The sequence below is a fragment of the Cherax quadricarinatus genome, chromosome 42 (assembly GCF_038502225.1).
Source record: "Cherax quadricarinatus isolate ZL_2023a chromosome 42, ASM3850222v1, whole genome shotgun sequence".
Lineage (NCBI taxonomy): Eukaryota > Metazoa > Arthropoda > Malacostraca > Decapoda > Parastacidae > Cherax > Cherax quadricarinatus.
Genome location: NC_091333.1, coordinates 7,507,696 through 7,533,877, shown reverse-complemented (window position 1 = coordinate 7,533,877; position 26,182 = coordinate 7,507,696). Strand labels below are relative to the sequence as shown.

Sequence of the window (26,182 nt, the reverse complement as noted above, 5' to 3'; positions counted from 1 at the left end):
ATATATATATATATATGCAATAAGATCACAGTGAACAGGCGATTTCAGAATATGCAAAACAACCACTCTGAAAGAATAGAGAAATTCCAAGCGCTTTCGTGACTACTCACATTATCAAGGAACTATGATAGTTCCTTGATAATGTGAGTAGTCACGAAAGCGCTTGGAATTTCTCTATTCTTTCAGAGTGATTGTTTTGCATATATATATATATATATATATATATATATATATATATATATATATATATATATATATATATATATATATTATGTATGTTTGGTCGAACTCTAGTCTGTATCTCAGAATGTAAACACGCTCATCAGACTAGATTGAGGTCTCGTTCAACGGCCATACATGACTCTCACTGCTACGATATTTTAGCATTAAATACTACTGGAAATTCGTCAATAACAAATCTTTGCCAACTTTCTGGTAGAAATGGAACTAGTGCTTGGGGTTCAAGTAGCATCAGAGCCCATCTCCTTGGGTTCAACTAAGATTGCAACTTGGCTGAGACTCCGAACATTACTAGAAACATGATCATATCTAGAGAGCCCAGCCTGCTCTCTAGAGCCCCAAAAATAGTGTTAAAATAACATTAGATATCTCGTACAATTTCACTGATCATTAAAACTTGCTCAAGGTTCACGTGTCATTAGAACCTCTTGTACCAAACTTAAGTAACAATGCCACCTGTTTAACACACGTACGTAATTCTAGAAAACTATTTAGTTAAATTCTTTCGGTAAAGCATTTTCTAGTGATCAGTTAGGACTAGAACCTTATTCTAGAGCACAAATAGGCACTAGAAATTGGCGTAATCTAGAGTGCTATTTTTTTTTTCATGTTCTCGAAAATAATTTACAAAAAAAATTCTTACGTACATAGCACTATGGTTTTCGAAAACGAAAACTGTGGTAATTTTTAGAATTGGCTATTTTTTAAGGGCCTAGTTCCTAGGCCTATTATGCACCGGTGTATATACACTAAGAGTTTGCTTTATTTCCTGTTATGGCTCGCGAAATCGTAATGACACGATTAAAAACAAATCATGGTACGAGTGGGGGATTAAACTCGACTCGCTTGCCGAGAGTTCGATCCCCACCCGTACCTTGTTATTTTTATTGCCTATTGGCTAGTGGTGAATAGATTACAAGCAATCTTAAGCATCAAATCCACTAACCAACCAACTGGTCTTAGTGACTCTCGTATAGATGATAAGTTTTAATCCTCCCTACTCAACCATCGAGTCTAAATGACCCTCATATAATCAAGGATCTTAACTCCATTAATCAATCAACCAGTCTTAATGACATTCCTGTAGTCACTGATTAACTATGAAAGCACGTCCAGAAAGAACGAAAACGCACAGTACCGTGACTGGAACAATACCGTGACTGGAACAATACCGTGACTGGAACAATACCGTGACTGAAACAATACCGTGACTGGAACAATACCGTGACTGGAACAATACCGTGACTGGAACAATACCGTGACTGGAACAATACATAAATACTTTTGCTCTACCATACCCTGGTACAATATGGGTTTCTCGACACACTAATCCCCTCAGTGGCAATTTTTGAACAAATCCAACAAATCCTGTGCAAACTCGACCTTCAGGGCGAAGAAAGAGTTCCGAACATAAAAACTTACAATTATCAGAAAAAAAGAGAACAGAATATATTGTGAATATAAAGGAAAACATTCTTTATCTTTTAGAATACATTTACGAAAGACTACAGAGGCACCCGAACTTTGTACTGTGTAAGGGCATGAAATATTACAAGCGGACTTAAGGTTCCAGCAAACTATCAGGACCATTGTAAGTTTTAACTTGGTTCAAGACTCCCTTAAACATCTCCCAAAAATCTCTATTTTCCCAATGGAAATAAGTCACTCTGGCTTTTTTGGGTTATCCTATGTTCTCTCCACATATGCTGCTATGTATGATAATCTATGTAACTGTATTTGTGTATACCTGAATAAACTTACTCTGCCTACACTCCTCTCTCTCTTTTCGAGCTGGATAAGCAGTAAGTATAACCCACTCTTCGCATGTGTAAGTATATCGGTGTTATTACGCACCCGAAAGTATGCTAGTCTGATATATAGCATGGGGTTTATAGCCTTTTATTGAGACGACGTTTTCTCCACATTCTACATCAGTTCTCACTAGAATTGGTCAAGTCCCCGGCGGGCGAAACGTCTTCTCATTAAAATGCCCAAACTTGCGTACTGTGTTAATATGCGTTTAATGCTATTCTGGTTCGGTTTAAGTATAATCAGGCGCTCTAACTCGTAACTGTCCTTAACTTGAAGTGAATGACTGAGAACCTTAGTTAGGTTCAGATAGGTTAAGGTAGTGTGGTGTGCGTGAACTAGCAATCATCTATTCTAGTAATACTTGACTTGGATTTAGATGAAGCTAAAGTGGTTGACATCAATTTTATGGGTAATTTAGATTAACATTTCCTAATCTAACCTAACTAGATTGCGTTTGGTTACGTTTGGTTAAGATTTACATATTTCAAGCAGTTTCTAATGTACCAAACTAACCAAGCAGTAGCAGCTGAGATGACATTGCTTACATTGTTCCCTTTAGCTGTATCCAACGTACTCAACTAGCCAAGTAGTGGCAGCTGAGATAACGGTGTTTACATTTTTTCCTCTAGCTTTACCTGTATCCAGTGTACCAAACTAGCTGAGATGACATTGCTTACATTGTTCCCTTTAGCTGTATCCAACGTACTCAACTAGCCAAGTAGTGGCAGCTGAGATAACGGTGTTTACATTTTTTCCTCTAGCTTTACCTGTATCCAGTGTACCAAGCTAGCTGAGATGACATTGCTTACGCTGGAACTCTAACCGGGTCCTGATAGTGTGGGAGCCACGTCCTCTATCACAGTGCATGGGGGGATGGGGTCACAGCCAATAGACGTAATCGAAATCTATTTTTGAATTACATGTTTTTTGTTTTGTAGTGCCTACCAGTTGGCATATATTTAGAGGGAAGGAGGGGGGGGGGATAAATTTCAGACATAGGAGGATGGAAGGAGTATAGACATTGAAATTAAACCTTACAATGTGTGTACGAGGTTATTCAGACTTGGTGTCTGGTCGCATTGTGTAAACATTAAGAAAATCATATTAAAAATTACTTAGTGAGATGAGGCAGCCATTGATGTGGTGACTAGGAGAGTTGAGCATTAAGTTACCATTGACTAATGGGACAGAAGCATCCCTTTCATTATTCCAGGAGCGGAATTTGGAAAAAAAAATGGTTGTGGGGGGAGGAGCGATTTTGGACTAGGCATCTGTAAGAAAGTGATTACATAGCAAGAGGCCGTTAGTATGGACGAAAGAGAAAACAAAAGTTTGTTAATGGGTAAGCAACAGCTCTAATCACGAGCTTAATAATAGAAAAAGAAAAGATGGATGAGAATTAAGAAATTGATAGTTTACAACTTGATAAATCAAGGAAGTTTGATAAGGCAAGAAAAATCTTTGAAAGGGCAAGGATAAAGAAAGTGACAAATAAGACAAAGATAATGAGGGAGGTGAGATTAGAGTCAATAAAGACTGGATGTATTACGGGTGCCTAGGAAAACTCGCCAGTGTGTGTGTGTGTGTGTACTCAGTTGTACTCGCCTAGTTGATGTTGCAGGGGTCGAGTCCAAGCTCCTGGCCCAGCCTCTTCACTGGTCGCTACTAGGTCACTCTCTATGAACCGTGAGCTTTATCATACCTCTGCTTAAAGCTATGTATGGATCCTGCCTCCACTACATCGCTTCCCAAACTATTCCACTTCCTGACTACTCTGTGGCTGAAGAAATACTTACTAACATCCCTGTGATTCATCTGTGTCTTCAACTTCCAACTGTGTCCCCTTGTTGTTGTGTCCAATCTTTGGAACATCCTGTCTGTGTGTGTGTGTGTGACACTTGTGCAACACTTGGGTATCTATACAATGGAGACTTTTCGCCAACCAGTCCATTACAGAGAAAAATGGTTGAAGATCAGATACCGTGAAGCAGTGATGGACTGTTAGTGGCAGTGATGGACTGTTAGTGGCAGTGATGGACTGTTAGTGGCAGTGATGGATTGTTAGTGGCAGTGATGGACTGTTAGTGGCAGTGATGAACTGTTAGCGGCAGTGATGGGTTGTTAGTGGCAGTGATGAATTGTTAGTGGCAGTGAAGGATTGTTATTGGCAGTGATGGATTGTTAGTGGCAGTGACGGACCGTTAGTGACAGTGAAGGATTGTTAGTGACAGTGATGGGTTGTTAGTGGCAGTGATGGGCTGTTAGTGGCAGTGAAGGGTTGGTAGTGGCGGTGATGGGTTGTTTGTGGCAGTGAAGGGCTGTTAGTGGTAGTGATGGATTGTTAGTGGCAGTGATGGACTGTTAGTGGCAGTGAAGGGTTGTTAGTGGCGGTGATGGGTTGTTAATGGCAGTGAAGGGCTGTTAGTGGCAGTGATAGATTGTTAGTGGCAGTGATGGACTGTTAGCGGCAGTGAAGGGTTGTTAGTGGCAGTGATGGATTGTCAGTGGCAGTGATGGACTGTTAGCGGCAGTGAAGGGTTGTTAGTGGCAGTGATGGATTGTCAGTGGCAGTGATGGGTTAGTGGCAGTGATGGGTTGTTAGTGGCAGTGAAGGGTTGTTAGTGGAGGTGATGGGTTGTTAGTGGCAGTGATGGGTTGTTAGTGGCAGTGATGGGTTGTTAGTGGCAGTGACGGGTTGTTAGTGGCAGTGATGGGTTGTTAGTGGCAGTGATGGGTTGTTAGTGGCAGTGATGGGTTGTTAGTGGCAGTGCTGGGATGTTAGTGGCAGTGATGGGTTGTTAGTGGCAGTGATGGACTGTTAGTGGCAGTGAAGGGTTGTTAGTGGCGGTGATGGGTTGTTAATCGCAGTGAAGGGCTGTTAGTGGCAGTGATAGATTGTTAGTGGCAGTGATGGACTGTTAGCGGCAGTGAAGGGTTGTTAGTGGCAGTGATGGATTGTCAGTGGCAGTGATGGGTTGTTAGTGGCAGTGATGGGTTGTTAGTGGCAGTGAAGGGTTGTTAGTGGAGGTGATGGGTTGTTAGTGGCAGTGATGGGTTGTTAGTGACAGTGATGGGTTGTTAGTGGCAGTGACGGGTTGTTAGTGGCAGTGATGGGTTGTTAGTGGCAGTGATGGGTTGTTAGTGGCAGTGATGGGTTGTTAGTGACAGTGCTGGGATGTTAGTGGCAGTGATGGGTTGTTAGTGGCAGTGATGGGTTGTTAGTGGCAGTGATGGGTTGTTAGTGGGAGTGAAGGGTTGTTAGTGGGAGTGAAGAGTTGTTAGTGGCAGTGATGGGTTGTTAGTGGCAGTGATGGGTTGTTAGTGGTAGTGATGGATTGTTAGTGACAGTGATGGACTGTTAGTGGCAGTGAAGGGTTGTTAGTGGCAGTGATGGATTATTAGTGGCAGTGATGGGTTGTTAGTGGCAGTGAAGGGTTGTTAGTGGCAGTGATGGGTTGTTAGTAGCAGTGATGGGTTGTTAGTGGCAGTGATGGGCTGTTAGTGACAGTGATGGGTTGTTAGTGGCAGTGAAGGGTTGTTAGTGGCATTGATGGGCTGTTAGTGGCAGTGATGGGTTGTTATTGGCAGTGATGGGTTGTTAGTGGCAGTGGTGGGTTGTTAGTGACAGTGATGGGTTGTTAGTGGCAGTGATGGGTTGTTAGTAGCAGTGATGGGTTGTTAGTGGCAGTGATGGGTTGTTAGTGACAGTGATGGGTTGTTAGTGGCAGTGATGGGTTAATAGTCGCAGTGATGGGTTGTTAGTGGCAGTGATGGGTTGTTAGTGACAGTGATGGGTTGTTAGTGGCAGTGAAGGGCTGTTAGTGGCAGTGATGGGTTGTTAGTGGCAGTGATGGGTTTGTTAGTGACAGTGATGGACTGTTAGTGGCAGTGATGGGTTGTTAGTGACAGTGATGGGTTTTTAGTGACAGTGATGGGTTGTTAGTGGCAGTGAAGGGCTGTTAGTGGCAGTGATGGGTTGTTAGTGGCAGTGATGGGTTGTTAGTGACAGTGATGGACTGTTAGTGGCAGTGATGGGTTGTTAGTGACAGTGATGGGTTTTTAGTGACAGTGATGGGTTGTTAGTGGCAGTGATGGGTTGTTAGTGACAGTGATGGGTTGTTAGTGGCAGTGATGGGTTGTTAGTGACAGTGATGGAGTGTTAGTGGCAGTGAAGGGTTGTTAGTGGCAATGATGGGTTGTTAGTGACAGTGTTGGGTTGTTAGTGGCAGTGATGGGTTGTTAGTGGCAGTGATGGGTTGTTAATGGCAGCGATGGGTTGTTAGTGGCAGTGATGGGTTGTTAGTGACAGTGATGGACTGTTAGTGGCAGTGATTGGTTGTTAGTGGCAGTGATGGGTTGTTAGTGGCAGTGATGGGTTGTTAGTGGCAGTGATTGGTTGTTAGTGGCAGTGATGGGTTGTTAGTGGCAGTGATGGGTTGTTAGTGGCAGTGATGGGTTGTTAGTGGCAGTGATGGGTTGTTAGTGACTGTACATGGTAGTTTACGAATAACAGCTTAGTAATTAAAGTTAAGACATTGTTTATCCGTCCTTTGGTCTGTGTGGTTTCGGAACCACCATCTGGTCTCATCAACCACCATTTGGTCTCTGTGAACGAACATCTGGCCTTAGTCAACCACCATCTGTTCTCAGTCAGCCACCATCTGGTCTTAGTCAACCACCATCTGGTCTCATCAACCACCATCTGGTCTCATCAACCACCATCTGGTCTCATCAACCACCATCTGGTCTCATCAACCACCATCTGGTCTCAACCACCATCTGGTCTCAGTCAATCATCATCTGGCCTCAGTCAACCACCATCTGGTCTCATTAACCACTATCTCGTCTCAGTCAACCACCATCACTGCCAATAAAAACCCATCACTGCCACTAACAACCCATCACTGCCACTAATAACCCATCACTGCCACTAACAACCCATCACTGCCACTAACAACCCATTACTGCCACTTACAACCCATCACTGCCACTAACAACCCATCACTACCACTTACAACCTATCATTGCCACTAACAACCCATCATTGCCAATAACAACCCACTGCTACTAACAATCCATCCCTGCAACTAACAATCCATCACTGCCACTAACAACCCATCATTGCCACTAACAACCCACTGCTACTAACAATCCATCACTGCCGCTAACAATCCATCACTGCCACTAACAACCCATCCCTGCTACTAACAATCCATCACTGCCACTAACAATCCATCACTGCCACTAACAACCCATCATTGCCACTAACAACCCACTGCTACTAACAACCCATCCCTGCTACTAACAATCCATCATTGCCACTAACAACCCACTGCTACTAACAACCCATCCCTGCTACTAACAATCCATCATTGCCACTAACAACCCATCATTGCCACTAACAACCCATCACTGCCACTAACAATCCATCATTGCCACTAACAATCCATCACTGCCACTAGTAATCCATCATTGCCACTAACAACCCATCATTGCCACTAACAACCCATCATTGTCACTAACACTCCTTCACTGCCACTAACAACCCTTCACTGCCACTAACAACCCGTCACTGCCCATAACAACCCATCACTGCCACTAACAATCCATCATTGCCACTAACAATCCATCACTGCCACTAGCAATCCATCATTGCCACTAACAACCCATCATTGCCACTAACAATGCATCGTTGTCACTAACAACCACCATTTGGTCTCAACCACCATATCGCCTCAGTCGACCACCATCTGGTCTCAGTCAACTACCATCTGGTCTCAGTCAACTACCATCTGGTCGCAGTCAACCACCATCTGGCTTCAGTCAACCACCATCTGGTGTCAGTCAACCACCATCTGGTCTCGGTCAACTACCATCTGGGTTCAGTCAACCACCATCTGGTCTCAGTCAACTACCATCTGGCTTCAGTCAACCACCATCTGGTCTCAGCCGACCACCATCTGGTCTCAGTCAACCACCATCTGGTCTCAGTCGACCACCATCTGGTCTCAGTCAACCACCATCTGGCCTCAGTCAACCACCGTCGGACCTTAGTTAACCACCATCTGGTGTTAGTTAAGCACTATCTGGTCTCAGTCAACCACCATCTGGCCTCAGTCAACCGCCATCTTGTCTCGGTCAACCACCATCTGGCCTCAGTCAACCGCCATCTGATCTCAGTCAACCACCATCTGGCCTTAGTTAACCACCATCTGGTGTTAGTTAAGCACTATCTGGTCTCAGTCAACCACCATCTGGCCTCAGTCAACCGCCATCTTGTCTCGGTCAACCACCATCTGGCCTCAGTCAAACACCATCTGATCTCAGTCAACCACCATCTGATCTCAGTCAACCACAATCTGGTCTCAGTCAACCACTGTCTGGCCTCATCAACCACCATCTGATCTCATCAACCACTGTCTGGTCTCAGTCAACCACCATCTGGTCTTATCAACCACCATCTGGTCTTATCAACCACTATCTGGTCTCAGTCAACCACCATTTGGTATACTCGTGATAGTCTTTGGTCTCATTAAAAATCATCAGTAATCACCTAATTGTGGTTGCAGGGGTTGATTCATAGCTCCTGGTCCTGCCTCTTCACTGGTCACTACTAGGTCCACTCTCTCCCTGCCCCATAAGCTTTATCATACCTCTTCTTAAAGTTATGTATTGATCCTGCCTCCACTACATCACTTCCCAGACTATTCCACTTCCTGACAATCCTGTGGCTGAAGAAATGCTTCCTAACATCAATGTGATTCATCTGAGTCTTCAACTTCCAACTGTGTCCCCTTGTTCCTGTGTCCCATCTCTGGAACATCCTGTTTATGTCCACCTTGTCGATTTCTCGCAGTATTTTATATGTCGTTAACATGTCCCCCCTATCCGTCCTGTGTGTGTGTGTGTGTGTTTGAACCTGTGTTCATATTTTGAAGTAGAGAAGAAATCGTAAGTGTAGTACGTATTGTAATTAACGTAGAAATACTTAAGTTAGGCATTAAAGGTAATTAAGGTTTTCTTTTCACAGTGGGAGCTCAGAGAGGGGAAACTCTGCTAAACTGTCCCATTATTCAACCTGCTTTGCAATGACTAGATGTGTGATATTTACTCTCACTCTTATGACTAGCTCGGATGGTTAAGCTAAAATGAAATAGTGGACAAATAGGAAAGAATAGAATAAAGGAGCTATTTAAAATAGAGTAAAGAAATAACGGAAATAATGCACGAAATGGGAGAGAAATTTATAATCTGGGTTGGGGTCCAGGGAAAGTGTTGGTCGTAGAAGGTTATACAAAGAAAGTTTATGCCTTTTGGGAGGGAGGGGGGAGAATAAATATGTTGAAGAGAGAGCTGGACCTTGAAGATGAGCTTAAAGGTATGTTTTCACGGTAGTAAACTTGGATGAAATATATACAGAACTGGGAAGAATTAGTTTAGCAAGTCATACATAAATTATACGTATATACACGTATGTTCCGATGGAGAGATTTCTTGTTATCAAGCAAAAAAAAAAAAAAACTCTTCCCCATAGTTTATGTTTGGAGGAGACATCTGGTGTATTGTACTGGATACACATACACACATGTGGTCGACAGTCTCTGAGGGCTGAGACACACATAGGCCCACTTAAATAACGATACAAAACGCGTTTTCAGGTCATACTGCAAAATGCTCTCAGCTCTGAGCAGTCAACTGATGCCCTGAAAGTATTATGAAATGAGAGCGTGGTCCGAAATATATTGTCCGGTCCCTTTGTGTACTGGCGGCACTGCTGTTACACACGTAAACTGAAACACGCTATTACAAACAATGTAATATTCATACGGGTAACGCCAGAACTTGCTACTCATCACTGCACTGGTACGTTCTTATACCGATGAATTATCACGATCACTAACAACCCTCTAGAGAGTCTGGCATATCTTACATATTGTACCTTCACTCCACACCAGGATCCCCACTCAAATATTATTACAAACTCATCCTTTATTTTAAGGTCTAAGGTGCGTGACATGCATCATTTCGCCCCTTCAGTGAGATCTCTCCATCGAATCACAATTGAAAGACTAGATGTAACATAAATAAATCACCCACACTATTTTGTGCTAAAGTCCTCTGTTTCTTGGCTTACTAGAACGCAAACCAATCCATTGTTTACTAAAACCTGCCTCTTGATTCAAGTGATGACTGGGACGTGAAGATGACGGATTCAAAGACCTGCTTTGAAATATTTTGTAAACAAGAGAACACAGGATATAGCTCAGCTACGCCTATGAGTCCTGACGTATGTTGTAATAGGTAAGGTCACTGTGTCTTGGTCCCGCTTTAGTGGTGGGGCGGAGTCGGCGGACACCATCAGCTATTGTGGCCTTTGTGGTGAAGAGTTTGCAGAGCGAATCTGAAGCATTTATTCTACAAACTCTCTCTCTCTCTCTCTCTTTCTCTCTCTCTTTACCATATTTATCGGCACCATTTGCCTGTCCAGGTACGGTGGCAGGTGTCTCCTTTTTGCTGGGAGTGACGGTGGCCACACTCCAGCAGGAGTCAGTGCCGAGCGCTACCACAGGTACTTCGGTAGCCTCTTCGCACGTCTTGTAAGTGTCGCTGGAGGTGCGAATAGTCTGACAGTGGGACGCCTGCGCGCCAGCAGTGCTATAGACATCCCTTCACTAGATCAGGCAGCAAAGTTTCGTGTGAGGTTCGTAACAACGGAGAAGTTTTTCAGAACTGACTCTAGCCACTACGTATGACAAGAATTTACACTGGTGTGTTTCCAGGTGCTCGGCTGACGCTGCTCAGCTGGTTTATCAGGTGTTGTATTTGTACACAGTGCGGAGTTGTACTTTCTTGGAAGACTTGTTTCGTCGAGTCTTATCAACTAGTTTCTTTCACTCATCAGGCAGAGTTCATCTTAAATCAAACACCACAACTCCCAAAAGTCTTTAACTAAACTACATTTATGTTCACTCACTCTTATCCACTTGTTCACTTAAAACTTTAATCTGTTCATACCTTAGAGGCAGATCAAAAACATATCTTGGGAAGTTAAGATATCACAAAAAAATGAGAACGAAAGTCAGGAAATGCGAGTCCAGGGGCACTCGCACCAGTTGCAATTTCTCCACAGGAGTTACGAGTACCAGAAGTCGTTCCAGCTTCATGGAATTCAGGAACGGTGCAACAGTTCCCAGGTTCCAGGAGGCGTCATAACTCCTAGGCTTGAGGCGACACCTTGCGTGAAGGAAGGCATCAAAACTTTCTAGAAATAAGAGGGACAACACAGACTCTTGTGTCTGGAGAGGCCAGGAAACTTTTCCTGGAGATTAAAGTGCTAAGTGGAAGTGTGTTCAAAACAAGAGGCGAAAAGACATGTAGGAACACCGGGAGCCCACGAGAAAATCCACATGACCTTAGAAGTGAAGATGTTACCTCTTCGAGGAGCACAAGACGGTGGGTGTGGCAGTAGAAGTCTCCTACTGCGTCAGTAAGTCTCCTTGCTCACATAGATGCCCCGGGCGCAGTGTGAAACAGTGTTTGGCAGCGACCCTCGTGTGATGCATCGAGTAAGCGCAGGTTGACAAGGCGTTTAGCTGACCCTGGTGTGATGCTTCAGAAAAATGTGAGGTAAACATTGCCTGGTCATGAGGCAAGCATTGCCCTGTGGCCCACGGAAGACGGTTGAAGAGGCGCGTAAGTGCCTTAAGACACTTCAGGATTAGCATTGGCCCTTCTATGACACTTTTGATGGGTGACAGAAGTTTGGGATAAACAGTCAATGCCTCTAATCCTCGGTCAAGGCACTTTGAAGCAAAAACTCAACGATTCTCGTGCAGCTCTCAGATGAGAGAGACAGCAAGTTGGTGCTGGTGTAGAGAAGACATCACGTATTGAATGAGAGTGTAGAGGCGTGGACGTCACACATGTTGCATGCAGAGGCGTAGACGTCACACATGTTGCATGTAGAGGCGTGGACGTTACACATGTTGCATGTAGAGGTGTGGACGTCACACATGTTGCATGAAGAGGCGTGGACGTCACACATGTTGCATGTAGAGGCGTGGACGTGGACGTCACATATGTTGGAGTTGAACGAGGGTGTAGGCAGCTGCTAGTTCCTCGGGCTGACGCAGACATTGTTCTGTGCCGCCCCACTCATCATCTGCAAAAATCACAATCTTAGCACATGTTGCACTATAACTACTGATCCAGCTAAGTTATCACCAACTTAAGTTATCGTCTGCTAAAAAGATTTTATGAAAACTTTTCCCTATCCAAATTCTTCGCTTCATAATTCATGGTGAAGAGCTAAATGCACATGGGTCACTCAGGAATGGCATGTAATTAGATCTGATCCTAGGAAGAGTCAGCTCTAATTCCTTGGATCAAGCGCCCTTCACCGGTATCAGGGTACCTATCTATGGAGGATAAACTAGGGTAAACTAGGTTAAACTAGGGTAAACTAGGTTAAACTAGGGTAAACTAGGGTAAACTAGGTTAAACTAGGTTAAACTAGGGTAAACTAGGTTAAACTAGGGTAAACCGTAAACAAATAAATACCTATGTATATTCTCTGTTTTAAAGCCCTTCCGTATATTTTTATGTATGCAAATTAGTCACATAGACTATTTAAATCTGAGTAATGTATATTACATTACTTTGTGTATCAAATGATGTATTTAAATCAGAAATTTTTTATACAGATTTTTTTTGGCCAATTTTCCTGAATAAACTGGGAAAAAAATTTAATGTTGGTTGTCTTTCTATATGTGAATGCCTCATCTGATCGTCTTCAAACCTACAACGCTGTTATAGGTGTCGATTTGTTATTTTAATTGAAGAAATTTTGATATTAGTTTCCATGGCCCGGTGGCCTGGTGGCTAAAGCTCCCGCTTCACACACAGAGGGCCTGGGTTCGATTCCCGGCGGGTGGAAACATTTCGACACGTTTCCTTACACCTATTGTCCTGTTCACCTAGCAGCAAATAGGTACCTGGGTGTTAGTCGACTGGTGTGGGTCGCATTCTGGGGGACAAGATTAAGGACCCCAATGGAAATAAGTTAGACAGTCCTCGATGACGCACTGACTTTCTTGGGTTATCGTGGCTAACCCTCCGGGGTTAAAAATCCGAACGAAATCTTATCTTATCTTATCTTATGCGGTAATTTTAAACTCCTCCTTTGACTGGCTTCAAAATCCTCAAAGGGGATACTTCACTAAATTAAAAATTTAAGCTGCACTCTGAATTACTCATTTGACGTGTACTGAGGTAGAGGAGGCTGAGCTTATAGGCTAAGAGGATACCTTCCTGGGATCGCACAGCGACTGCAACCCATCTAGATTAAAAGTGTCTCCAGATATTTTTATAATAAGTGCGCATATTGTCCACTCAACCAGTTTTCCCACTTACTAGCCAGGTTGTCCACTTACTAGCCAGGTTGTCCACTTACTAGCCAGGTTGTACACTTACTAGCCAGGTTGTACACTTACTAGCCAGGTTGTCCACTTACTAGCTAGGTTGTCCACTTACTAGCTAGGTTGTCCACTTACTAGCTAGGTTGTCCACTTACTAGCTAGGTTGTCCACTTACTAGCTAGGTTGTCCACTTACTAGCCAGGTTGTACACTTACTAGCCAGGTTGTATACTTCCTTGCCAGGTTGTCCACTTACTAGCCAGGTTGTCCACTTACTAGCCAGGTTGTCCACTTACTAGCTAGGCTGTCCACTTACTAGCTAGGTTGTCCACTTACTAGCCAGGTTGTCCACTTACTAGCCAGGTTGTCCACTTACTAGCCAGGTTGTACATTTACCAGCTAGTTTGTACACTTACTAGCCAGGTTGTCCACTTACTAGCCAGGTTGTCCACTTACTAGCTAGGTTGTCCACTTACTAGCCAGGTTGTCCACTTACTAGCCAGGTTGTACACTTACTAGATAGGTTGTCCACGTACTAGCCAGGTTGTCCACTCACTAGCTAGGTTGTCCACTTACTAGCTAGGTTGTCCACTTACTAGCTAGGTTGTCCACTTACTAGCCAGGTTGTACACTTACTAGCCAGGTTGTCCATTTACTAGCCAGGTTTACACTTACTAGCTAGATTGTACACTTACTAGTCAGGTTGTACACTTACTAGCTAGGTTGTCCACTTACTAGCCAGGTTGTACACTTACTAGCTAGGTTGTCCACTTACTAGCCAGGTTGTACACTTACTAGCCAGGTTGTCCACTTACTAGCCAGGTTGTCCACTTACTAGCCAGGTTGTCCACTTACTAGCTAGGTTGTCCACTTACTAGCTAGGTTGTCCACTTACTAGCTAGGTTGTCCACTTACTAGCTAGGTTGTCCACTTACTAGCTAGGTTGTCCACTTACTAGCTAGGTTGTCCACTTACTAGCTAGGTTGTCCACTTACTAGCCAGGTTGTCCACTTACTAGCCAGGTTGTCCACTTACTAGCCAGGTTGTCCACTTACTAGCCAGGTTGTCCACTTACTAGCTAGGTTGTCCATTTACTAGCTAGGTTGTCCACTTACTAGCCAGGTTGTCCACTTACTAGCCAGGTTGTCCACTTACTAGCCAGGTTGTCCACTTACTAGCCAGATTGTCCACTTACTAGCCAGGTTGTCCACTTACTAGCCAGGTTGTCCACTTACTAGCCAGGTTGTCCACTTACTAGCCAGGTTGTCCACTTACTAGCTAGGTTGTCATCTTACTAGCAAGGATTTCCCATTAACTATTATCTATTATTAGTATTATATTCATGCATAAGCGCTTTGCCACTGGGTCATACAGCGCCCAAGACTAAAGTGTAAACACAGACTTTATTCTAGTAAAGAGAGAGAGAGAGAGAGAGAGAGAGAGAGAGAGAGAGAGAGTTTAGAACCTTACCTGAAGACCTGGCATCGCTCAGGCTGGTGCCATGGGCGAACGAGGCCAGGCCAGTACCAGGGACACCCGGTCCCACCTGAACACCACTGCTGTAGAACGTTCCCTCAGCGGCTACGTCCCGTCGCCCGAGAAAAACAGGAAAGGCAGTCTCTCTGAAGGTGGATACACGAGGATTGGAGGCTTTGGAGGAGGAGACGCGAGGAAAGGAGTCTCTGGAGGTGGAGACACGGAGAGTGGAGTCTTTGGAGGTGGAGTCTCGAGACGTGGAGGCACGGTGGAGCCAGTCCTCATTAGGTTCTAGCATCCTCTGTCTTTTAAAATTCGAGGGCCCATAGTTGAGGCTTTGCTGGTGATCATATCTCTTGAGAACGCGACCTTCCTCCTCCCCCAGAAGCTTTCCTTGAAGATGCTCTGGCCTCCCCATGAGCCTGGAGCCCACGGTAGGAACCTGCCCCTCTCTCACGTTCTCAAAAGAGGCGTTCCAGAGCGCCTGGGAACTACCTTTAGGGCTGGAAGTACACAGAGGCAAGGACTGGGCGCAGTCTGAAGTCTCGGACGCTGAAGATTTGTAATGCTGGAGGTTATCTACCGGAGGTGAGGCGGAGGCGGAGGAGTGATGAAGCTGTGGATCACTGGAGGATCTTACTGGGGCCTCCAAGGAGTGGTTGAGGTATCGATGGATCAGTGTCTTTTTAAACTTGGGTGAAATGGACACTTCCTCGTGGTTATCCAGGCCAGAAGGATCTGAAGAAGAAGCCAGTACAGAGATATTTACCAAGATAAAATATGGCTTTTTATCTATCTCCAATACACTATATGCTGATACAGCTTTTTTTTCTTCTAAATCTAATGTGCCTCCATACAACATACAGCCATGAAGTGGAAATATAGTGGTATCATTTATGTGATTTAAAGTAATAGCAGAAGTAGCAGAAACAGCAATAATAATAATAATAATAATAATAATAATAATAATAATAATAATAATAATAATAATAATATTATTATTATTAGTATTATTATTATTATTATTATTATTCAAGATATAGCCAGGCTTGAGGGGGGGGGGGTCACTCCTTCGTCTCATTCATTTTCACTGCAGATATAACAAGAGTGTCTCGTAGTGTTAAAAGTATGAACGTCTCTCTCTTAGACATATAAACCCCCTCTACATACTATCCAAGAGTTTTCGAGTATGTCTAAACAGCTCTCTGTTCTCCCTTAGAGTTTACGAGTATCTATATCTAAACATCTCTCTGTTCTCTTTGAGAGTTTACGAGTCTCTTGTTTATGTCTTGCTTAAGAAAACTAGATACAAATAGTTTCAATGGAAGTATTTGTTGACATTTTTATACTGCCATGAGTCAGTTACTAAATATAAGCTGCTTCACATACTTTTTTTGGAAGGTTTTGTCTTTAAGTGTACATCTGGCTCTTTCTTGCACACACACACACACACACACACACACACACACACACACACACACACACACACACACACACATATATATACATATATATATATCACGTATGCATCGAGTATCACTGGCCGCTACTGGGTCGCTCTTCCCGCTCCATGATATACCTCTTCTTAAAGCTATGTATGGATCCTGCCTCCACTACATCACTTCCCAAACTATTCCACTTCCTGACTAGTTGTACTCACCTAGTTGAGGTTGCGGGGGTCGAGTGTGTGTGTGTGTGTGTGTGTGTGTGTGTGTGTGTCGTGCCGAATAGGTAAAACTTGCCATTTTGGCTTATATAGCAACGCTCTTCTTGCCGAATAAGGCAAGCAAAAATTTGTATATGCAGTAATTTCGCAAAAATCATTCTGAACCTAACGAAAAAAAAATATTTTATTGTGTTTGTTTATTATTAAATTATTGTAACTTATCTAAAATATATTTAGTTGGATTAGGCTAAATTAAATTGCACTTGTTATAAGGTTAGGTAAGTTTTCTAAGATTCTTTTGGTATAAAATCATTAATGAGAAATGAAAAAAATATATATCTTTAAACGAATAAGAGATAATTTTGATAAGGACTTAATTTTAAATGAGTTCCTGCTAATTGACCAGTCTTACCTATTCGACAGAGAGAGAGAGAGAGAGAGAGAGAGAGAGAGAGAGAGAGAGAGAGAGAGAGAGAGAGAGAGAGAGGGAAAGTAAACAACAGTTTTTTATTTCTAGGTCCCTCGTAAACACTAGCTCTATGTCCCCTTTTGGGACGCTTGCCCTCAGCATTCCACCACCAGCAGGACCTCACCCTGAGGGACTGGAGGAACCCAGGTGTTGATGGTGTCCTCGGGAAGGATGGGCAGAGGCTCCGACTTGCCAGTGATGACAGTGTTATAGAGACGAACTCGCTCCTCCCAGCACAGCACCATCCCACGAGTCGCCTCACGGATCCGTCGACGCATGTTTCCGAACCACTCGCTCACCTGTCGGAGGTAGCCGGGTGATTAGACGGCTGTTAGAAGCTGTTAGAGGCTGTAAGAGGGTTGTTACAGGCAGGTAGAAGGTTGTTAAAAGTGTTAGAGGCTTGTTAAAGGTAGTTAGAAGCTGTTAGAGGCTGTTACTGGGTTGTTAGAAGCTGGTAGAGAGTTGTTAGAGGCTGTAAGAGGGTTGTTAGAGGCAATTAGAAGACTGTAGAAGCTGAGAGGGGTTGTTAGGCTATCAAAAGGATTGGCAAAAACAGACGATTAATAACGATCTTGTAGAGGGTAAATAACAAAATATACCATACTGTTATTATTATTATTATTGTAATTATTTAATACGCTGGATGTTTCCCACCGAGGTAGACTGTGAACTTGTATAATAATATACTAATGTAAACTAAACACGTGTGGGTAATTGTGCGGGGAAGAGGAATGGCTGTTGTTGGAGGGAACTACTGTATGAAGGAGCTGCTGTAGGAAGGAACTACTGTATGAAGGAGCTGTTGTAGGAAGGAACTACTGTATGAAGGAGCTGCTGTAGGAAGGAACTACTGTATGAAGGAGCTGCTGTAGGAAGGAACTACTGTATTAAGGAGCTGTTGTAGGAAGGAACTACTGTATGAAGGAGCTGCTACAGGAAGGAACTACTGTATGAAGGAGCTGCTATAGGAAGGAACTACTGTATGAAGGACCTGCTGTAGGAACTACTGTATGAAGGAGCTGCTATAGGAAGGAACTACTGTATGAAGGAACTACTGTAGGAAGGAACTACTGTAGGAAGGAACTTCTGTGGCTGGGAGTGGAGGGGTAAGATAAGATCATGATGTGATACTACCACCAGCATCACCACACAATACCACCCCCACCCCCACAACCCACAAAAACCAGGCATGCAGGAAAAAAACTGGGCACTCCCACACACACACACACACACACACACACACACACACACACACACACACATTGATATTTAAAAATAACAGGAGTCCCGTTTTTGCTTAACGGGATGAGGCCCGTTTCTCAGTGCTGACTCCCTCAACAAATAGTTCGGTTTTCTGTTATTTACCTCGTCTGAAACATAAAAAATAACTCACCGAACGAGGATTCGAGCCCGAGTCAAGCAAGTCCTTTAACCATTAGGTCAGTGCCTGGAAAATACACGTCGCAGGATACATACACAGGGAGATGTATGTATTCTTGCGTATATGTGTTGAGATGTCAATTTAATCCTAGTTTTAGGTTGTCTGGTATTCTTCTCTGGTGGTGTGAAGGTTGCGTGCAACCCTGATGTAGTCGACATGCTTGAAACCCCGTTAACCAACCAACCAAAAATGTTATATACGCTAGCTAAGAACATGAGGGTCGAAACGTTTTTCTGAGTACATTTTTATTTAGATTCAAAATATCAGTGAGTTCTTGTTTCTTTCATGAAGATCGCCGATTCGAGGGACGAAATCTCCAGCTTCTTGTAAACACTTACTTTAAGTAAAAAAAAAATTGAATGTTTCAATACTGTTTTCAATCAGATTATTGACAGACTGGCTGATTGACAGTTGAGTGGTTGACTTATTCACTTGCTCTACTGTGCATTCGGGCAGTTAACCGCCTGGCTGGTTGACTGGCTAGCTGGTCGACTCGATAGTTGAGTGGCTGGCTAGATGGTTGGTTAGCTGGCTTGATGTTGTGGTTGGCAATCAGTGTAACCCACCCTATCTCGGACAACACTCCCCTCTCCCACCCCATACAGGCACCTGACTCCCACAACTGATCCCCCAGGCTCAGCGAGACGTATGGTGAAGTCTCCTTACACCTGCTGCCCCTGTTCACCTAGCAGTAAATAGGTACCTGGGTATTAGCCGACTGCCGTGGCTTCTATCCTGGGCAGGGTGAGACGTATAGGCAAATTTCCTTACTCCGCTGCCTCTGTACCTGATTATAGTAATTTAAAAGCATTTAATCCCATTCGAGTCCTATTTACATCCTGAACCCCTCCACACATGCTCCTTAATCCCTTCCTCTACACACACAAACTTTCCCTACATCCCCTGCTACCCCTTACCCCGACAAAATCACCCCTCCATCCCCTAAAAGAACATTTTCAACCCCTCTACACTCGTGTGCAATCGGCATCCTGAAGGATGATTTTTTCTAAGTTACAGAAACTCTAACTCTGCTGCAACTAAGTCTTTGAAGTTCTCGTAGCTGTTGAGCCCTGAATGGAATACTTGCCTCACTGAAATCTCCCAGCTCAGGCTGACAGATTTCATTATTTGCAACAATATTTTCTTCCTGTGTGACGGAATATGACATGGAAACGTAAGTAACTTGTGTTCCCACTGTGTAAGTACCATAAAGAATACTGTACCAGCACGCTGTTGATGTAACCAATTTTGTTCAGCTAAAAGAACATGGATGGACGTACATGCGTGACGACTTACTGCAGACGAGTACAAAGACAAAAACACAAGTAGCTGAACATTTTTTTTTTTGTGAGGGGACAAGGAAATGTCCCAATGAGAGCTTGTTGGTTAACTTGTCTTTAGATAACAAGCATACCCGGCGCTCTTTAGCCCAGACATGTAACCTAACTGAAGTGCTCTTTCGCTGGAGCCTTGAGACGAGCTGCCCCATCGTGTACTCCAGACTTAAGACACTAATAGCATTTGGCTATCAGCGAGCCAGTGGCTGCTGCTGCACATTTCTATGACAAGACTTGTCTCGTCAAAGCCATAGAAGGCATAGATGGTCAGCAGGATAGTCATCAGCGACGTATCCATAGTGATGACATTACTGTACCCGAGCCTATAAGGATGGGATCGTTGCTTGCCATTGATAAGGACGAAATCGCCGAAATATAACCATAGAGAGGGAATCACAGCCCCTCGGACAAAGATGCCCCTCACCTCTTCCCTTCCCAGTTCTTCACTCATCCACTTCCTCTTCAGCCAGTCAACAGCTCATCAGATGAGTATAAATTCCGTGTCAGAACGCTAGTCCAGCCCTAACACAAACACCCTCTTTCCCTCACCCACCCCACCTCCACCTCCACTCTCTAAAACCACTGCACCTCCCGCATAGTATCCTGTATCCACACACACACACACACACACACACACACACACTTCTCCACGGATGTCTCCGTGTGTCCTTCCCTCCAGCAGTGTCAGGAAGCAGTAATCCCCAGCTATCTGCACACCGACTGGCATCTCCGTGTACAAACCCACTCCACATTCCTAGATAGCTCAGTGGGTTTGACGACTCTGCACTGCATGAGAGTCATCAAGGTCGCCTATCTCCCCATCCCTCAGCATCAATTAGCTCTCGGTGTCTATACACTCTGGGGATAAGCCTGTCTGAGTGTATGTTCATTAAGAGATTCACACCTCACGGTATTCATGACTCTGTGTAAGTACACTGAGACAATCACAACGCTGTTTGTACAGTTTATAGTTTATACAGTGGTTCAGTCATCACGGTGTACATACACTGAGAGATTCATGTACCCCTGTATACTGTTGTATTTTGTCCTCTCTCTCTCTCTCTTATGTATTTTATCTGAATTTTCGACTGGGAGAGAGAGAGAGAAAGAGAGAGGAGAGAGAAGAGAAAGAGAGAGTCCAGCAACATGTTAAACAAGTAGGGATAGTTTGAGTGTGTGTGTGTGTGTGTGTGATTGCGTGCGTGTACGTCTGTATGTGTGCGTGTGTGTGTGTGTGTGTGTTTGCGTGCATGTGTGTATGTGTGTAGCTGTGGTGGTAGTGGTTGAGAGAGAGGGAAGGACAGGGGGGAGGGGGTGTCTGGCACGCTGGGGTAGGCACAGTGCCAATACTACGAGTTTGGCACTTGCCCTCACCCCGGCACTCTCCCTCACACACACACACACACACAGACAAGGAGTTCGGCTTGATTACTGCCCCTCTCTCAGTGTGATTCACACACACTCCATGCTCTCTCTCTCTCTCTCTCTCTCTCTCTCTCTCTCTCTCTCTCTCTCTCTCTCTCTCTCTCTCTCTCTCTCTCTCTCTCTCTCTCTCTCTCTCTCTCTCTCTCTCTCTCTCTCTCTCTCTCTCTCTCTCTCTATCTATCTATCTATCTATCTATCTATCCGTCTCACTGCACTTATCAAGTTTGAAAGAACCCAACTTATGACAGTAACGTATAATAATAATAATAATAATAAAAATAATAATAATAATAATAATAATAATAATAAAATACATCTTCATGATTAATTTCTCCACTCGAATCATCATTGATCTTAAGGACATAACAGACTCCCTGAGTTGTCGTACCTCCCTTGGTTGTCGTACCTCCCTGGGTTGTCGTACCTCCCTGGGTTGTCGTACCTCCCTGGGTTGTCGTACCTCCCTGGGTTGTCGTACGTCCCTGGGTTGTCGTACCTCCCTAGGTTATCGTACTTTCACACAACGTACAATTCTACTCTCGTTACTAAGACCAGTACCTCTTATAGGTGCCAACCACTCTCGGTAATACTATATTAAAAACCCTTCTTCTGAGTAAAGATATTCAGGTCTTCCACGTGTGTATTAACTTTATATATATATATATATATATATATATATATATATATATATATATATATATATATATATATATATATATATAAGGATATTTTAACAATGCGTGACAAGCTACAGGCTGTTGATCTTCATCTAAAGATCTTTCACGCGTATCCGTGCGTCATCAGGAGCTATGCAATACTGCAAAAGCAGCAACAGATAGATTGAGGGTGAGTTTTTTGAGAGGGACGCTGGCCTGTCCGACTCAGAATCCTGAGTGGGACAAGCCGACATCAACATTCCAAATAGATTTGATTTTTTTGTCAAAATTAGAAAACCGTTTTTTTCTTTTTTAATTAGTCAAAATGGATGTTTTTTTTTGTTGCAACTGCTCGTGAGGTTATTGACTAAGGCAGGTGTTATGCTAGTAAAAAATAGGTTTAAATAAACCTGAAACTTAGCATTTGTCTCCCTCAGTGAGGAAGATGCAAGGTGCGCGAATCTTGCTCCCAGGCTCGCATCTTGTGTGTGTGTGTGTGTGTGTGTGTGTGTGTGTGTGTGTGTGTGTGTGTGTGTGTGTCACTAACAGATGCATCACTATACACAAAACATGTATTAATTCACTGCACACTCAATGTATCCGCTTAGCGAGTGCACCAGGAATAAGACAAAGACAGCACTTCCGTATCTTCACTGCGGCAGTGTTTCTCATGCACTGAGAGACAGTGGGAGCAGTGTCTCTCCCATCAGTCATTTCGTATGTCTCATTATAAATAAAATAATTGAATTCCTTAGGCACAAAATTAATATATTTCCGCTGTACTACTCAAGTGTTGTCGGAAAATTTGCGTAATAACTCATATTTTCCTGCCAGCTAAAGTAAACATTGACATGTAATAAAAAAATAAAAATAATAACTATAATAATAATAATTATTATTATTATTGTTATAATAACCTATAGTTTTAGATTTTTGTCAAGGTGTGAGTTAATTACTTTTCTAGCAGATGCGTCAGGAGACAGCCTCGCTAAGCCTCGCTAAGTGAGGATGCTGTCACAATGAACCACTGATCCACCCACCTACATCTTTCTCCACTTTTTTTTTTTCAGTCGAACTAATTTCGTATTTGGGGTTTTTATCAATGCATTTCGGCATTTTTTTTTGTTTTTCTTTTATAAGCGTTAACTTCTAGCAGATGCTGCGGCCTTCAATGAGGTTCACTGCGCCACTGAACATCATTTAGGGAGGTTCAACGTGACACTGAACATCATTTAGGGAGGTTCAACGCGTCACTGAACATCAATCAGTGTATCATTGAGAATGTTTTTTTTTATGGGAGATTCTTAGCAATATATTTGTATTTTGCACGTTTATATCATTTTAATAGAGAAGGGATCCCACCTGCGTCGAGTGACTCGTAAAAGAAATACTTTCACCATTATTTATTTCATAGATTTATTTCTCACCCCCAGAACCACAACATAACCACCCCTCCCACCTCTATCGCTTCATCAACAAATTATTGATGTATGTAGGCAAGTGGGCTGCTAGCAGCAACAGCTTGGTTGAACAGGCAATCAACAAGGTAGCCTGGCCTCAGGCTGTGGGATTCGATGATAAATAAACTCTTGATACCAGACACAGGTAACCGGGTTTTCTAAGTCCCTTCATAATTGTTAACATATGCTCACACTCCAACAGCACGTCAAATCCCAAAGGAAACCCTTGTCTCCACTCACTCTTCTGTATATATATATATATATATATATATATATATATATATATATATATATATATATATATATGCAAAACAACCACATTGAAAGAATAGAGAAATTCCAAGCGCTTTCGTGACTACTCACATTGTCAAGGAACAATGTGAGTAGTCACGAAAGCGCTTGGAATTTCTCTATTCTTTCAATGTGGTTGTTTTGCATACATATATGTATATATATATATATATATATATATATATATATATATATATATATATATATATATATATATATATATATATATATATATATATATATACACGCACTGAAAGATACGAACACGGTGTATTTACAATGAGAGATGCACCCCTAACTTAACCTAATTGAAACTATGTAATTTGACCTGACCTATGCTAGTTTTGTCTAGCTGACCTGAATGACTAACACTAACCCAGCCTGGTTAATCTGCCTGGCTGACACCAACCTAACCTGGCTGACATGCCTGACTGACACTAACCCAACCTGGCTGACATGCCTGACTGACACTAACCTAGCCTGGCTGACATGCCTGACTGACACTAACCTAGCCTGGCTGACATGCCTGACTGACACTAACCTAACCTGGCTGACATGCCTGACTGACACTAACCTAGCCTGGCTGACATGCCTGACTGACACTAACCTAGCCTGGCTGACATGCCTGACTGACACTAACCTAACATGGCAGACCAGCCTGACTGACACTAACCAAGCCTGGCTGACATGCCTGACTGACACTAACCTAGCCTGGCTGACATGCCTGACTGACACTAACCTAGCCTGGCTGACATGTCTGATTGACACTAACCTAGCCTGGCTGACATGCCTGACTGACACTAACCTAGCCTGGCTTACATGCTGACTGACACTAACCTAGCCTGGCTGACATGCCTGACTGACACTAACCTAGCCTGGCTGACATGCCTGGCTGACACTAACCTAGCCTGGCTGACATGCCTGGCTGACACTAACCTAACCTGGCTGACCAGCCTGACTGACACTATCCTAGCCTGGCTGACCTGCCTGGCTGACACTAACCTAGCCTGGCTGACATGCCTGACTGACACTAACCTAGCCTGGCTGACATGCCTGACTGACACTAACCTAGCCTGGCTGACATGCCTGACTGACACTAACCTAGCCTGGCTGACATGCCTGACTGACACTAACCTAGCCTGGCTGACATGCCTGACTGACACTAACCTAGCCTGGCTGACATGTCTGACTGACACTAACCTAGCCTGGCTGACATGCCTGACTGACACTAACCTAGCCTGGCTGACATGCCTGGCTGACACTAACCTAGCCTGGCTGACATGCCTGACTGACACTAACCTAGCCTGGCTGACATGCCTGACTGACACTAACCTAACATGGCAGACCAGCCTGACTGACACTAACCAAGCCTGGCTGACATGCCTGACTGACACTAACCTAGCCTGGCTGACATGCCTGACTGACACTAACCTAGCCTGGCTGACATGCCTGACTGACACTAACCTAGCCTGGCTGACATGCCTGACTGACACTAACCTAGCCTGGCTGACATGTCTGACTGACACTAACCTAGCCTGGCTGACATGCCTGACTGACACTAACCTAGCCTGGCTGACATGCCTGACTGACACTAACCTAGCCTGGCTGACATGCCTGACTGACACTAACCTAGCCTTACTGACATGTCTGACTGACACTAACCTAGCCTAGCTGACATGCCTGGCTGACACTAACCTAGCCTGGCTGACATGCCTGGCTGACACTAACCTAACCTGGCTGACATGCCTAGCTGACACTAACCTAACCTGGCTGACATGTCTGACTGACACTAACCTAGCCTGGCTGACATGCCTGGCTGACACTAACCTAGCCTGGCTGACATGCCTGGCTGACACTAACCTAACCTGGCTGACATGCCTGGCTGACACTAACCTAACCTGGCTGGCATGCCTGACTGACACTAACCTAGCCTGGCTGACATGCCTGGCTGACACTAACCTAGCCTGGCTGACACTAACCTAGCCTGGCTGACATGCCTGACTGACACTAACCTAACCTGGCTGACATGCCTGACTGACACTAACCTAACCTGGCTGACATGCCTGGCTGACATGCCTGGCTGACACTAACTTAACCTGGCTGACATGCCTAACTGACATGCCTGGCTGACATTAACCTAACCTGGCTGACATGCCTGGCTGACATGCCTGACTGACACTAACCTAGTCTGGCTGACATGCCTGACTGACATTAACCTAACCTGGCTGACATGCCTGGCTGACATGCCTGGCTGACATGCCTGGCTGACACCAAGTTAAAATCTAATTTCAACTCTTCATTCAGTAATTCACTCTTCATCGTTTCTCTTTCAAAATTTATCGTTGAGATCTTTCTCTTTTTCTACCAGTTTTATTATTCTTTTTTGCTTTTATTTAGACTTGTTGCGCAGTTTTTCGTTCACAGTATTTATTATTATTATTATTATTATTATTATTATTATTGTTATTATTATTATTGTTATTATTATTATTG

General features: G+C 43.8%; 1 protein-coding gene across 1 annotated transcript in view; it reads right to left on the bottom strand.

The window, feature by feature from the left end:
* Positions 1–283: 283 nt before the first annotated feature.
* The window catches only part of LOC128695651 (uncharacterized), a 40,769-nt gene continuing 14,870 nt past the window's right edge, over positions 284–26,182 (bottom strand). The window contains exons 4-6 of the mRNA XM_070093244.1: positions 17,204–17,378; positions 14,939–15,682; positions 284–12,214 (exon numbers count right to left, since the gene is read on the bottom strand). Of these exons, the coding sequence (XP_069949345.1) occupies positions 12,126–12,214; positions 14,939–15,682; positions 17,204–17,378 (1,008 nt within the window). The 3' untranslated portion in view covers positions 284–12,125. The remainder of the gene's footprint in view (positions 12,215–14,938; positions 15,683–17,203; positions 17,379–26,182) is intronic.